This window comes from Pan troglodytes, chromosome 9, assembly GCF_028858775.2.
Source record: "Pan troglodytes isolate AG18354 chromosome 9, NHGRI_mPanTro3-v2.0_pri, whole genome shotgun sequence".
In the NCBI taxonomy this organism is placed as follows: domain Eukaryota; kingdom Metazoa; phylum Chordata; class Mammalia; order Primates; family Hominidae; genus Pan; species Pan troglodytes.
This window is the reverse complement of record NC_072407.2, coordinates 109,486,539-109,500,759: the sequence shown is the minus strand read 5'-3', so window position 1 is coordinate 109,500,759 and position 14,221 is coordinate 109,486,539. Positions and strand designations below refer to the sequence as shown.

The following is a 14,221-nucleotide window of genomic DNA, read 5'->3' as shown; positions in this document are numbered from 1 at the left end:
TAAAAAAAGGCCAGATTAAATTTTTTTTTTTAACTTTTATTTTAGGTTCAAGGGTACATGTGCAGGTTTGTTATATAGGTAAATTGTATGTCACAGGGATTCCATGTACAGATAATTTCATCACCCAGGTAGTAAGCATAGTATCTGATAGGTAGTTTTTTTTTATCTGCACCTCCCCCGCCTTTGACCCTTAAGTAGGCCCCAGTGTCTGTTGTTCCCTTCTTTGTGTCCATGTGTACTCAGTATTTAGCTCTTACTTATACGTGAAAACATGCAGTATTTGGTTTTCGGCACCTGCATCAGTTTGCTTAGGGTAATGGCCTCCAGCTCCATCCATGTTGCATGCAGCAAGTGACATGATCTCATTCTTTTTTATGGTTGTATAGTATTCCATAGTGTGTAACACATTTGTTTACCCAGTCTACTCTTGATGGGCACCTAGGTTGATTCCATGTCATTACTATTGTGAATAATGCTGCAGTGAACATATCAGTGCATATGTCTTTATGGTAGAACAATTTATATTACTTTGGATATATACCCAATAATGGAATTGCTGGGTCGAATGGTAATTCTCTTTTAAGTTCTTTGAGAAATTGCCAAGCTGCTTTCCACAGTGGGTGAACCCATTCCCACTAGCAGTGTATAAGAATTCTCTTTTCTCTGCAACCTCACCAGTGTGTTATTTTTTTGACTTTTTAAAAATAGCCATTCTGACTGGTCTGAGATGGTATCTCATTGTGGTTTTGATTTACATTTCTCTAATGATTACCGATGTTGAGCTTTTTTCATATACTTGTTGGCCACGTGTATGTCTTTTGAAAAGTATCTGTTCATGTCTTTTGCCCTCTTCTTAATGGGACCGATTGTTTTTTGCATGTTAATTTGTTTAAGTTCCTTATAGATTCTGCATATTAGACCTTTGTCAGATCCATAGTTTGCAAATATTTTCTCCCATTCTGTAGATTGTCTGTTCACTCTGTTGATAGTTTCTTTTGCCGTGCAGAAGCTCTTTAGTTTAATTAGGTCCCATTTGTCAATTTTTGTTTTTGTGGCAGTTGTTTTTGTTGTCTTTGTCATGAAATCTTTGCCAGAGCCTATGTCCAGAATGGTATTTCCTAGGTTATCTTCCAGAGTTTTTGTAGTCTTAGGTTTTACATTTAATCAGTCTTGTGTTGATTTTTATATATAATGTAAGGAAGGTGTACAGTTTCAATCTTCTACACATGGCTAGCCAGTTATCCCAGCATGTTTTGATATGAGCATTCATATTCTTTATTCTCAGAAGGGCTGAGGGAACCCTAGGATCAGTGCTCATTATATCAAAAAATTAAATGAGCAAATATACACTTTAGGTGGCCACTTCTGTTTGACTAAATCTGCTTATATAATTCTTTTCTGTATTATAGAGTTTGGTTAAGAAAAAATTATCCAGGGATAGTTATCAGTGACTTAACATTTCTTGTGGCCTGGTGCAGTGGTTCATGCCTGTAATCCCAGCATTTTGGGAGGCCAAGACAGGCAGATGATTTGAGCCCAGGAGTTTGAGGCCAGCCTAGGCAACATGGTGAAACCCCATCTCTACAAAAAATAAAACAAATGCTGGGCATGGTGGTACGCACCTGTACCCCCAGCTACTTGGAAGGCTGAGGCAAGAGGATCACCTGGGCCTGGGAGGTGGAGGCTGCCGTGGGCTGGGATTGCATCACTGCACTCGAGCGTAGGTAATAGAGTGAGACCCTGTCTCAAAACCAAAACAAACAAACAAACAAACAAAAAAAACCCTTAAAATAAAAAAGTCTTAAGCCCCTCCCATTTATTCCCCAATTTATGTGGGCACATTACAAAATGTGTGTGTATGTGTGTCTGTATATTACATATATATGTGATATTCTTAGAACTAAGCAGCAAAACTGTGTACAACAACTACAACAACAAAACTAGAGAGAAAGAAGATGGGAAATCCCAGCTCCTAAAAACTTCTCACAGAACCAGATGCATACATAAGGCATGCTAGGTCTCACCTGTTGAGGGAGAGAAAAGCATACTCCTAGCTGCCCGCCATGCCATCAATCCTGTAGGATTGTTTGGGTATATGAAAAGACTTAATTAAATATCATTTTATAAATTTTGAATTCAGCACTTTATTCTTGATAAGTTTTGGCATTTAGCAGAAAAAGAGTAGCTTTAAAAAATAAAAAAAAATTGTCTGGGCGCGTTGGCTAACACCCGTAATCCCAGCACTTTGGGAGGCTGAGGTGGGCAGATCACCTGAGGATGGGAGTTCGAGACCAGCCTGACCAACATGGAGAAACCCCATCTCTAATAAAAATTAAAAATTAGCCAGGCGTGTTGGCTCATGGCTGTAATCCTAGCTACTTAGGAGGCTGAGGCAGGAGAATTGCTTGAACCCGGGACGTGGAGGTTGCCATGAGCTGAGATCACGCCATTGCACTCCAGCCTGGGCAACAAGAGCGAAACTCCATCTCAAAAAAAAATTATTTTGATTTTTTTGGGGGGGGATTTTATTTTCTGATTGTAAAAGTAATCCATATTGAAAAGTATAAAGAAGCAGAAAAAAAATTGCCTATCCTTCTGCTACCTGGGACATCACAATATAGTATATACGGTAATGAGAGATATCTTAGAACATCTTATTTGCAGCTCCCCCTAAAAGACTGTCTATGTTTATGGGATACTTTCCAGTTTTAAATGTGTGATATTACAGAAACATCCAGATTCAGAATGGTCATCAATTAGCTGTATATTTGGACCTCCCATTTCCACCACTATCATTTTTATTCCAGTCTTTTTGTTTCACTAATTGGAGTTCTGTTTGATATCTGTTAAGGTATAAATGCTGCCCTGTACAATTATATATTCTGATTTTATACTGGCTGTAAGAACCGAGAGTATCATGGTCTCAGACCATTTCACAATGGATATGGTATCTGTCTAATGACTTTAAGGTATGGAATAAGTTCATAGTTCTTAATTTCATGTGAAATTTAAACAAAATGTTATGGAATTCCTTCTCTGTTACAGATTGGTGGTGATCGTAGCCAAAACCTTGTGGACATTTGTAGAGAGAGGCAATTTCAGGCTTTTGTCTGTGATGCATTGGCAGTACCAGTCCGCAGTGGGTCTTGTGATGCCTGCATCTCCATTGCTGTTATTCATCATTTTGCAACAGCAGTAAGTATGGTCTTTCTTTCTCTTAAGAACTTGTAGCTAAAGCAGCAGGAAGAGTTCATGAATTTTGCTGATTTTGGACCCTGTTTTAGCTTTTCAGTTCTTTCCATTCTCTTTTCTTGTCACAGTTTGCCCTCTTTGTAAGAGAGCATGCAGAATAAAGATGGGCAACTGTTTAAGTATCTTCTACTTAAACAGAGGCCTGATGGGACTCTACCCTTTATTGCTGCATGCTTTCGCCCCTTTCCTACCCCAAGTCTCATTCACTTCTAAATGCCTTCCTTCAAACCCAGAGTCACAGAATTTTAGCTGGAAGAGAATTTGAGATCATCAGCTCCAAGCTTCTTGAGTATACTCTCTCCTCAGACTCTATGAGTCCCTTCTCTATTTCTTTCTCAGCTTTTCTTTCTCAACCCATAGTTTTATCCGTGACATGTGAGTGTTACTTCTTTCCCATTCTGTTTTTCTTCCTTTCCTATTCTTTTTTTTCAAAACTCTGTCTTTTTTAGCTGGTAGTAGTATGTTGACTCTTAGTATGTTCTTAGTTTTAAAATAAATGAATTTAATATTTAATATTTTCTTTCTTTCTTTAAAGAACAAAAGACCACTTATTTTTCTTGGGTGTCAGCAGTCATTCCCTTGATTTAAGCAATAGCTTTATAGCTCACCTTATGGGTCATCAGCAGTTTCAGTAGACCTTATGACCTTAACTGAGTTCAAAACAAATCAAAACAAATCAGAAAACTGTCTGCGTCATTAGTCTTTTTACTTTTAATAGTAACCAAGAGATTCTGCTGGGCTGCAGCAAACAATATTAGGTTCTTTACAGCAAAAGCCACTAGGCTTCAGTGGCTTTCAGAGGCATGACTGCAAATAGAGAAAGGCTTGAAAGGAGCAGCTATACTAGTAAATTTAAAAATCCGCTTCATTTGGAAGAAATGTTTGGCACATATTGGTTGCTTCAGCTACAACTCAGTTGTTGTATTATAACTTATTACTATAACTTATTTTCAAGTTATAAAAGACAATAATGTACACAAATATATCTATATCCATTTTTTGCAATCACAAATATATGTTGGATACCCTCCCCCATATGAAGTTCTATATGATCGTCTTAGAAATCTGTCATGTCCAACTTTCTCTACATATCTATTGTCATTTATTTAAAAAATAATTTATTGACCACATGGAAAAGAATGAAGTTGGATCCTTACATTACACCATATGCAAAGAAAAACCTCAAAATGGATCAAAGACTTATACAGAAGAGCTAAAACTATAAAATTCTAAAACAGAAAACAGGAGGAAAACCTTCATGATGTTGTATTTGGGAATGATTTCTTGGATATGATACTAAAAGCACAGGCAACAAAACAAAAAATAGATAAATTAGACCATCAAAATTAAAAACTTGTACATCAAACAACACTATCTGCAGAGTGAAAAGGTAGCCCACAAAATAGGAGAAAATATTTGCAAATTGTATATCTGATAAGGAATTAATATCCACAATATATAAAGAACAACAAAAATACAATAATAACAAAACAATTTAAAAACGGACAGAGGACTTAAATAGACATTTTTCCAAAGAAGATATACAAATGGCCAATGAGCACATGAAAAGATACTCGGCATCACTAATCATTAGGGAATGCAAATCAAAACCATAATGAGATACCACTTCACATACATTAGGATGGCTATTATCAGAAATATAGAAAATAACAAGTGTTGGCAAGGATGTGGAGAAATTGGAACTCTTGTCATTGCTGGTGGAAATGTAAAATGGATCAGCCACTGTGGCAAACAGTACAGTGGTTCCTCAAAAAATTGAACATAGAATTACCACATGACTCAGCAATTCTGCTTCTAGATATATACCCAAAAGAATTGAAAGCAGAGACTTGAACAGATATTTATACACCTACGTTCATAGCAGCATTATTCACAACAGTTAAAAGGTGCAAACAACTCAAATGTTCATTAATGGGTGAATAGATAAACAAAATATGGTATGTACCTGTAAGGGACTATTATTAAGCCGTAGGAAGGAAATTCTGACACATGCTACAACATGGATGAACCTTGAGGATATTATGCTAAGTGAAATAAGCCAGATGCAAAAGGGCAAATGCTATAGCATTCTACTTACATGAACTACTTAGAATAGTTAAATTCATAGAGACAGAAGGTGGAACAGTTGTTACCAGAGGCTGTGGGAGGGAGGCACGGGAGTTGTTATGATTTAATTGATACAGAGTTTCAGTTTGGCATGATGAAAAAAATTCTGGAGATGGATAATAGTGATGATTGCACAACCATTAAGTATGAATGTACTTAATGTCACTCAGTTGTACACTTAAAAATGGTTAAAATGGCAAATTTTGTTACATATATTTTACCACAATAAAAATAAGTCATTGAGGCCAGCTGTGGTGGCTCACGCCTGTCATCCCAGTGCTTTGGAAGGACAAAGCGAGTGGATCTTTTGAGGTCAGGAGTCTGAGACCAGACTGGCCAACAAAGCAAAACCCCATCTTTACTAAAAATACAAAAGTTATCTGGGTTGATTGGCGCATGCCTGTAATCCCAGCTACTCAGGAGACTGAGACATGAGAATCGCATGAACCCAGGAGGTGGAAGTTGCAGTGAGCCGAGATCGTGCCCACTGTACTCCAGCCTGGGTGACAGAGACTCCGTCTCAAAAAAAAAAAAAAAAAGGCATTGAAAATCAGTTACACACTGCTATTAAGCAAATAGCTGGGCACAAGATGGAGAAGACCCAGTCCCTGCTTCATAGAGCTCATAGTTTAGTGGAGGAGGCAGCATTTATTTATTTATTTATAATTTGTTGGATTTATGTGTTGTTGGTTGAATGCCATAGTTATGATTTGGACTTAGAGAGTCATTGAAAGGTCTAACACATGGGAATACCTTGATGAGATAAATGCCTGATAGAGATCATTTTTATGGCATTGTGAAAGATGATATAGGGTAGAAGATAAGATTTTATGTGGAAAATCTCATCCAAGTATATGGACACAACGAGGTAAGGGAATTAAAAGAGTCTACTGACCTGTGCCACATCCCTTCACTACTGCAGTGTTCTTTTCAACTGATCCCAGGATATCTCTATTTTAATCCAGTTTACATTCTAGTGTCAGTCTCTTCTTCCCTGACACCACTGCTTCGACTATTTGACATTCTTTTTACTTTTGTGACCTTGAATAAACATTTTTAGTGATTTCTGAATACTTAGGTTGCTCAACTGTAAAACAATCTCACAGGCCTGTCAGGATAAATGAGACAATACATAAAGTACTTGTTATAGTGTCTTATACGTAATAAGAACTCAGAAAATATTAGTTATTATTATTTTAATAATCTTTTTTTCAACCATTTTTATAAAATGGTCTCGTCTTATTTTTTAGCTTAATTTCCCGATATTTCCCAGCTCCTTAAACCCAACTTGGAAAAATCCTCACAAAGTTTCCTCCTATTAATTCACTTCTCTGTATATCAGTCATGCTGAAGATGCTTCCTCCTATTTTAACATATAACCTGAGATTATCTCCTGGGCTTTTTGGCCATTTTGAATGGGCTACTTGGGTGTACAATACAATGTGTGTTACTTTGACAATTAAGGAAGGCATTATCTAAGGCTAAGAGAGCGGTGGAACTGGAAATGTTAATTTCTGTTTATCAAATATTGTATGTATCTTAGTTCTCTTTCATTGCCAGCCTTATTTCCATAATGTAGTTTATAATTACATTTTTTCCTCTTTTGTTAGCTTGCTGACTAGATATTCTTTTATTGTTTTTTAAATGGTTACCCTAGACATGACAACATGTATCTCTGACATTATAGTCTACCTTAAATTGGCATGATTACCCCTTCCTGACAATGTAAGACTTCATTAATAACATTTAACCCCTTCTGCCCTTTATTGCATTATTATTATATGCTACTGTTTTATTGTTTTAAGCTCTCAACTTTCATTTATATTTCTTCACTTTATTTACCCTTTCTGGTATTCTTCCTTTTTTCCTGCATCTTCAGAGTTTCAGAGGAAGTAAGTTTCTTTTGCTCGAAGAGTTCTCTGTGCTGTTTTCTTTAGTGACACATTCTCTCAGCTTGTGTGTATCTGAAACCTCTTTATGTTGCCTTCATCTTACAAATTATATTTTTAGTAGTTATTAAATTCTCAATTGACACTGTTTTCTGTATTTTCCCCTCTTTTTCATCTCTGTGCTTCAATCTGGGTAACTTATACTGACTTGAACTATAGTTTAATACTTATCTTTGTAAATGTATCTAATTTGCTAAAAATTTAAATTCATCTTGTTTTCTAGAATTTCCGACTTCTTAATATATTTTAGCATTACTGAAATTCTTGATCTTTTCCTCTGGTTTTTTGAGCATACTAACCATAGTTATTAAAAAGGCTTTGTCTGGGGATTTATTTCTATGGTCTTTTTTTTTTCTCTGTTTTTCGGTCCTTTGGTCCTCATTTTTAACATACTTCATAATTTTTCATTGTATGCTGGGCATTTTATGTTAAAAGATTTGGGTACTTTTTCTCTGAAGGAAGTTAAATTTTTCTAAGGACAAGCAGATAAAGTATAAGCAGATCACTTTCATTCTGCAGAGAACTGGTTTTATGCTTTATTGGGGATGATTTATATCTATTTTATTTTTGTTCCTACTTCTGTAATGTAGCCCTTCTGGGTCTCAAGTGAAAGCCTGGAATGTACTCCAAGGCTATTACACCTTGACAGATCTTAAATTCCAATGTCTGTCTCTCTAACATTGGCTGCTAAAATTTTTGTTTAGCATTTTAACTTCCCAGCTGCTACTCTGCTAAGTTTCTTGGAATTTCACCCTGTGTACATGCTGCTTAGAAACTGGCAAATGCTTCAAAGGGTGTTTGCATATAGATTTTCAGAATAATTTTCCTGCAGTTTCTCCTTTATCCGTGACTCTGTCCCTCAGCTGCTTTGACCTCCCTGTACTCTGAGCCCTATCTGTTCAGGACACTAAGATTTCTGCATTCTGCTCATATTCTGTTGTCCCACATTATGAATTTGCAGATAATCTCAGGGAAAAGCTGGAGTGAATCTAGAGCTCACCTTGGCTTACTTCCCTTCTCTCAGGGATTACAGCCCTTCAAGGCCTGCCTGCAGTGTTACTCTCCAGTGCCTTAAGCAGCTGTTTTATGTATTTCACCCAGCCTTTCTGGTTGTTTTCAGTGGGAGAATTAATACCAACAACTTCGTCAAGGCTATAAGTAGAAGTCTCCATAGTATAGTTGACACGATTCCTTTGTAAAAGCATTATATAAATGATTAACGTCAAAGTGCTTCATATTACCGCTTATAGCCCTAGAAGAAGTCATCAGTCGTTTCATGTATCCTAGCCAGACAGTTAAGGAAAAGTCACAGGGAAGATTAACAGAAATAAATTTTGCTTTTCTCTACTTCCTCCTTCCTGAACACTTTTTTTCTTAATCACAGAACAGAATGCCCTTTCTTCTTTTTTTCCTTTTTGTTTTACATAAGGTATTTTGTTAGATTTTCTTATTGTTCATCCTAATTGAAAACAGTCCTATGGTCAGTTTTATTTTCTGATTTCCTGTCTCTTCCAGGTTGATCATGTGTTTTGTTTTTTTTCATTAGGAGCGTAGAGTGGCAGCTCTCCAAGAAATTGTTCGACTCCTGAGACCAGGTGGGAAGGCACTCATTTATGTCTGGGCAATGGAACAAGAATATAATAAGCAGAAGTCCAAGTATCTTAGAGGAAACAGAAATAGCCAAGGAAAGAAAGAGGAGATGAACAGTGATACCTCAGTGCAGAGGTCACTTGTGGAGCAAATGCCTGACATGGGCAGTCAAGACTCGCCATTTTCTGTCCCCCGCATTAATGACTCTCAGGAAGGAGGATGTAATTCAAGGCAAGTTTCTAATTCCAAGCTGCCTGTTCATGTTAACAGGACTTCTTTTTATTCTCAAGATGTACTGGTTCCCTGGCACCTTAAGGGAAATCCTGATAAAGGCAAACCTGTTGAGCCATTTGGTCCCATAGGATCCCAGGACCCAAGTCCTGTGTTTCATCGTTACTACCATGTGTTCCGTGAGGGAGAATTGGAAGCTGCCTGCAGGACTGTGAGTGATGTCAGAATTCTGCAAAGCTACTACGATCAGGGAAACTGGTGTGTGATTCTTCAAAAGGCCTGATTATTTACCTGAACACATCATATATAAAGAAGAAATGCTCACTTAAAAAAAAAGAGAGAATAAATTAATTACCCTTTTAATTAAAGAGAAAACTTGTGGGAAAGTACCAAAGGAAAGCTGAGAAAAATTTGGAAGTAGGGATTCATTAGGAGACATTCAAATGTCTACTGTTGGCTGACATCACAGATGTGGTGTTGGCTCCTCCTACTTCCCTAGGAGAGGTGGTTTCTAAAAGCGATTGAAGCAGTTTGTGCAGTGTTTGTAATTCTTGGGTAAGAGCCCAGGATTTTGAAGATAACAGTTTTTTAGTAAAGTGCTACTAAATGTAGTAAATCATGTAGGATTTTAGGGAAGTAATTATATGTTAATACAGAAAATAGTCCTGGTCAATAGAAAATTGTCTGAAGTTTTACCTATGATTTTTAGCTCTGTAAAATCATAGACAATAACCATTCTATTTCCATGCCTGACTAGCCCAGGGCTGGACGTATAGCGGGTGTCCAATAACGTTTAGTCAATCAGATAATACCCAGAACTTAGTAGGAGTTTCATTCAAAAACTATTTTTTGAACCCAACCATGTACCAGTTACTATTTTAAGTACTGATAATGAAGCAGTGAATAAGAAAGAGCAAAGCTCTTGCCCTTATGGTGCTTACATTCTAGACGGGGAGACAGACAGCAGGCAAATCAATAAATAGATACTATGTGCCAGATAGTGATAAATGCCATGAAAAACATAAAATGAGAGAGGATTCACCTTGGAGCAAAAGATTACTTTTAAGTGACTGAAATAACTACTAATCCTGACTAATTTATTATCAAGAGTTAATTGGTATTCCAAATTCATTGAGCAGGGTGCTAAAAACAACCCAAATGTGCTCCTTTAACTCCTTTGTTTAAATGACAAAAGTTAGAATGTGGTCACTCAGACCTAACTGTGCCCTTAGAGCCAAAGCTGTGGTGTCATTATTGGTTATTTCTAGTTGATTCATAGTTTGTCCCAATCCAGGTTCAATCAGGGGTTATTTTTAAGATCTGTACAATATTGCATAATAGTAACCCAGTTAACTTACCACTTAGGTTAGATTTCCTGGAGGAACAAAGGTAGAAATTCAACCATAGGTCAAATTATCACATAGAAGGAAAAGGCTTTTTTTCAAAGAAAAAATTTTTTGAACACTTTACTCCCAGTATGCATTACTTTTGTAGTAGTAATGCTTAAGACTGTTTTAAAGAAAAATTGCTTTCTGTTTAATTAATATATACTGTTATTAATGCTAGTGATACTTAATCTTGAAGCATCAAGTTTTCAGAAACCTATAGTGATCAATAATGGGTCTCAGATGAGAGGATGATTATTTTTGTTATGGAATTTCAGTCCAACATCCTGGTGTACTGGTCCCTCTGGGATGAATTTATAAGGCTCATGATATAGGAAAAGGAATATAGGGCTAAAAATAGTTTTATTTCTGATATAAATTCTGGTACTTGACACCAAAGTTTGAAGTCAAGTCATGCCAATAAATTTTAAGATCCAAATGAAATAGATGACTTTCTATGAAGATGAAAAATACCAAAATTGACTCAAGAAGGGAGAGAAAATGGAAGATGTTGAAAAATAGCATAGGAATTCAGAACTGGGCTCTAGAATCAGATTTCCTGAGAGTTGAATTCTAGATCTGCCATTTATTAGCTGTGGGATTTTGGGCAAATTTCTTGACTTTCTGTGCTTCAGTTTTCTTAGCTGTAAAATTGGAAGAGTTGTTATGAAAATTCACTGAAAGTATATTTGTATACATCATAGAATAGTGTAAGAATATAGTATGGCTTTGAGAAATGTTCATTATTATTACTCCCAGAGGAGTTTTAGGTATTGAGTGATGCCAAATATAATTTGTTAATTGTATAATAAAAATCTATATTCTTACTGACTTTTTTTGGTCTGCTCATTCTTATAAGTTGAGACAGATGTTTTAAAATCTGACACTATGATGATGGATTTCTCTGTTTTTCTCTATAGGGTTGTCAGTAGCAATAGTACAAATCTGGAAAAAGTCCAAATGTCCATCAACAGTAGAGTGAGTAAATTATAGTCAGTTCATACAGTACATTACTACACAAGCAATTAAAGTGAATATACTTACAAGCTGTAATATAAATGAATTTCAGAAACAAGGCTGAGTAAAGGAAGCCATATACAAAATAATACCATATGATTTCTGCAGAGTTTAGGAGTCCTCAAGACCACCCTTCTAACACCAACTACAAAGTTCAGGGTCCCCAAAAGAACACCCACACTTCTGATGCCAACTGCAAGTTTGGGGTTCCTAAGACAACCCTCAGGTTTGATAATTTGCTAGAAGGGCTCACAGAACTCTGTGAAACTGTTATACTTGCAGTTATAGTTTATTACAATGAAAGGATACAAATTAAAATCAGCTAATGGAAAAGGTGCAGGGGCACAGTCCAGGAGGGTTCCATGCATGGAGCTTTCAGTTGTCCTCTCCCAGTGGCACTGTGGACAAAACTGACTTCTCCCAGCAATGTCGTATGACAATACAGGTGCAGTGTTGCCAACCAGGGGAGCTCATCCAAGCCTCAGTGTTCAGAGTTTTTATTGAGACTCAGTCACACAGACATGGTTGACCACACATGTGGCTGACTTTTAGTCTTCAGTCCCTCTGGAAGTCAAGCTGATACTGCTTGGCCCAGAGTCCCCAGGTAAACAGATTTGCTTATCAGGCAGCATATTCCAAGGGCTAGAGATCAACTCCCGGGAACCCAGGGCAAAGGTCCAACCTCTCTTGGATAAGGTTAACTCTACTACACAATTTCCTTTAGGTAAAAGTTCAAAACCCAGTAATATCAAAGCATATTTCTACAAGGCTAAGTAATGCTTTTGGTTAGAGGCAATGAGTGGTCTTCTTGGATGTTCACAATGTTCTCTTTTTTTCACTGGGTGGTATTTAAAATGATGTTTGCTTTGTGATAAACCACTGAGTTGTACACTTATGATTTTTATACTTTTTGTATCTATATTAGAAGCTACAAAATTTAAAACAACTTATAACAAAGTTCTAAATTAACAGTTGAAATGTTTAAAAATATTTTTATGTCAGCTTTTATGAGGTGTAATTTGCATATAACATTAACCAATTTTAACTGTACAATTTGATGAGTTTTGACAAATATAGTTATGTAATCATCACCACAGCCAAGATGGAGAACATTTCCATCACCCCAAAAAGTTTCCTCCTGCCCCTTTCAATCAGTCCCCTCCTTCTATGGCAAAGACTGGTCTGCCTTCTATTGCTATACTTTTGCCTCTTCTAGAATATCATATAAATGGAAGAATATACTTAGTAGACAGTTCTGTCTGGCTTTTTTCACATTGGACAATGCTTTTGAGATTCATACATGTTCTTGCATATATCATTAGTTTGTTCCTTTTTATTGCTGAATAGTATTCTATTATAAGGTATATCACAACTTATTTATCCATTTCTAGTCTGGATTGCTTCCAGTTTAGAACTAATAGTTTTTTAAAAACTGCTATGAACATTTGAGAACACACTTTTATATGGACATAGGTTTTCATTTCTCTTGGGTAAATACCTCAGAGTTGACTTCCTGGGTCATATGGTAAGTCTATGTTTAACTTTATAAGATATGGCCAAACTATATTCCTAAGTGGCTCTACCAGTTTGCGTTCTCATCGGCAATGTTTGAGAATTCAATTACTCTATATCCTTGTCAACACTTGAGGTCATCAGTCTTTAATTTTAGACATTCTAGTTGGTGTGTAATGGTCTTTTTATGCTTTTACTTTGCATTTCCGTAAAGACCAGTGATTTGGGGCATTTTTACATATGCTTATTTTGCCACTTGTGTATCTTGTTTGGTGAAGTGCCTGGTCAAATATTTTATCATTTTGTAAAAATTGAGTTGTCTCCTTTTTAATGAGTTATTAAGCTATAAGTATTCTGGATACAAGTGCTTTATTATATATACATTTTCTAAGTATTCTCTCCTAGTTTGTGGCTTGCCTTTTTATTTTTCTAGCAATGCCTTTTGAAGAGCCAACATTTTAAATTTTGATGAAGTCCAGTTTATCAATTTTTAAAATTTTATAGATTGAGATTTTTGTGTCCTATTTAAAAAATGTTCACCTAACCCAAACTGCTAACATTTTCTCTTGTATTCTCATCTCAGAGTTTTATAGTTTTAGCCCTTACATTTAGGTCTGTCATCCATTTCAAATTAATTTTGTTTGTGATGTGTGGTGGGAATGAGCTCATTTTTTTTTTCTATATGTGGCTATCTAGTTGTTCCAGCATCATTTAGAAAATATTATTTTTTCCTCAATGAATTGCTTTGACACCTTGGTGGAAAATCAGTTGACCATATATATGTGGGTATATTTCTGGACTCTATTTTTTGATCTATGTATCAATATTTTTAATGCTAGTACCACACTGCTTTGGTTACTGTAGCTTAAAAATAAGTCTTGAAACTGGGTAGTGTAAGACTTCTAGCTTTGTTCTTTTATGCTCTTAATAACAGAGTTTCAAAATATATGTAGCAAAAACTGATATAGCTGCAAGAAAAACAGACAAATCCATAAATGACAAAACCACGGTAGATATGGTGAACATCTTTCCTTCTAGAAATTTCAATAGTCTATAGAAGTACATAGAAAGTAAGGATATAGGCCGGGTGTGGTGGCTCATGCCTGTAATCCCAGCACTTTGGGAGGATGAGGTGGGCTGATCACGAGGTCAGGAGAT

At 36.2% G+C, this 14,221-nt stretch overlaps 1 protein-coding gene across 3 annotated transcripts in view; it reads left to right on the top strand.

The window, feature by feature from the left end:
- ALKBH8 (alkB homolog 8, tRNA methyltransferase) overlaps nucleotides 1–11,365 on the top strand; it is a 63,130-nt gene extending 51,765 nt beyond the window's left edge. For all 3 annotated transcript variants that reach the window (XM_063784489.1, XM_522172.8, XM_016921915.4), the window contains exons 11-12: nucleotides 3,046–3,195; nucleotides 8,875–11,365. In XM_063784489.1, coding sequence (XP_063640559.1) covers nucleotides 3,046–3,195; nucleotides 8,875–9,432 — 708 coding nt within the window. In that variant the 3' untranslated portion in view covers nucleotides 9,433–11,365. The remainder of the gene's footprint in view (nucleotides 1–3,045; nucleotides 3,196–8,874) is intronic.
- The last annotated feature ends 2,856 nt before the right edge of the window (nucleotides 11,366–14,221 follow it).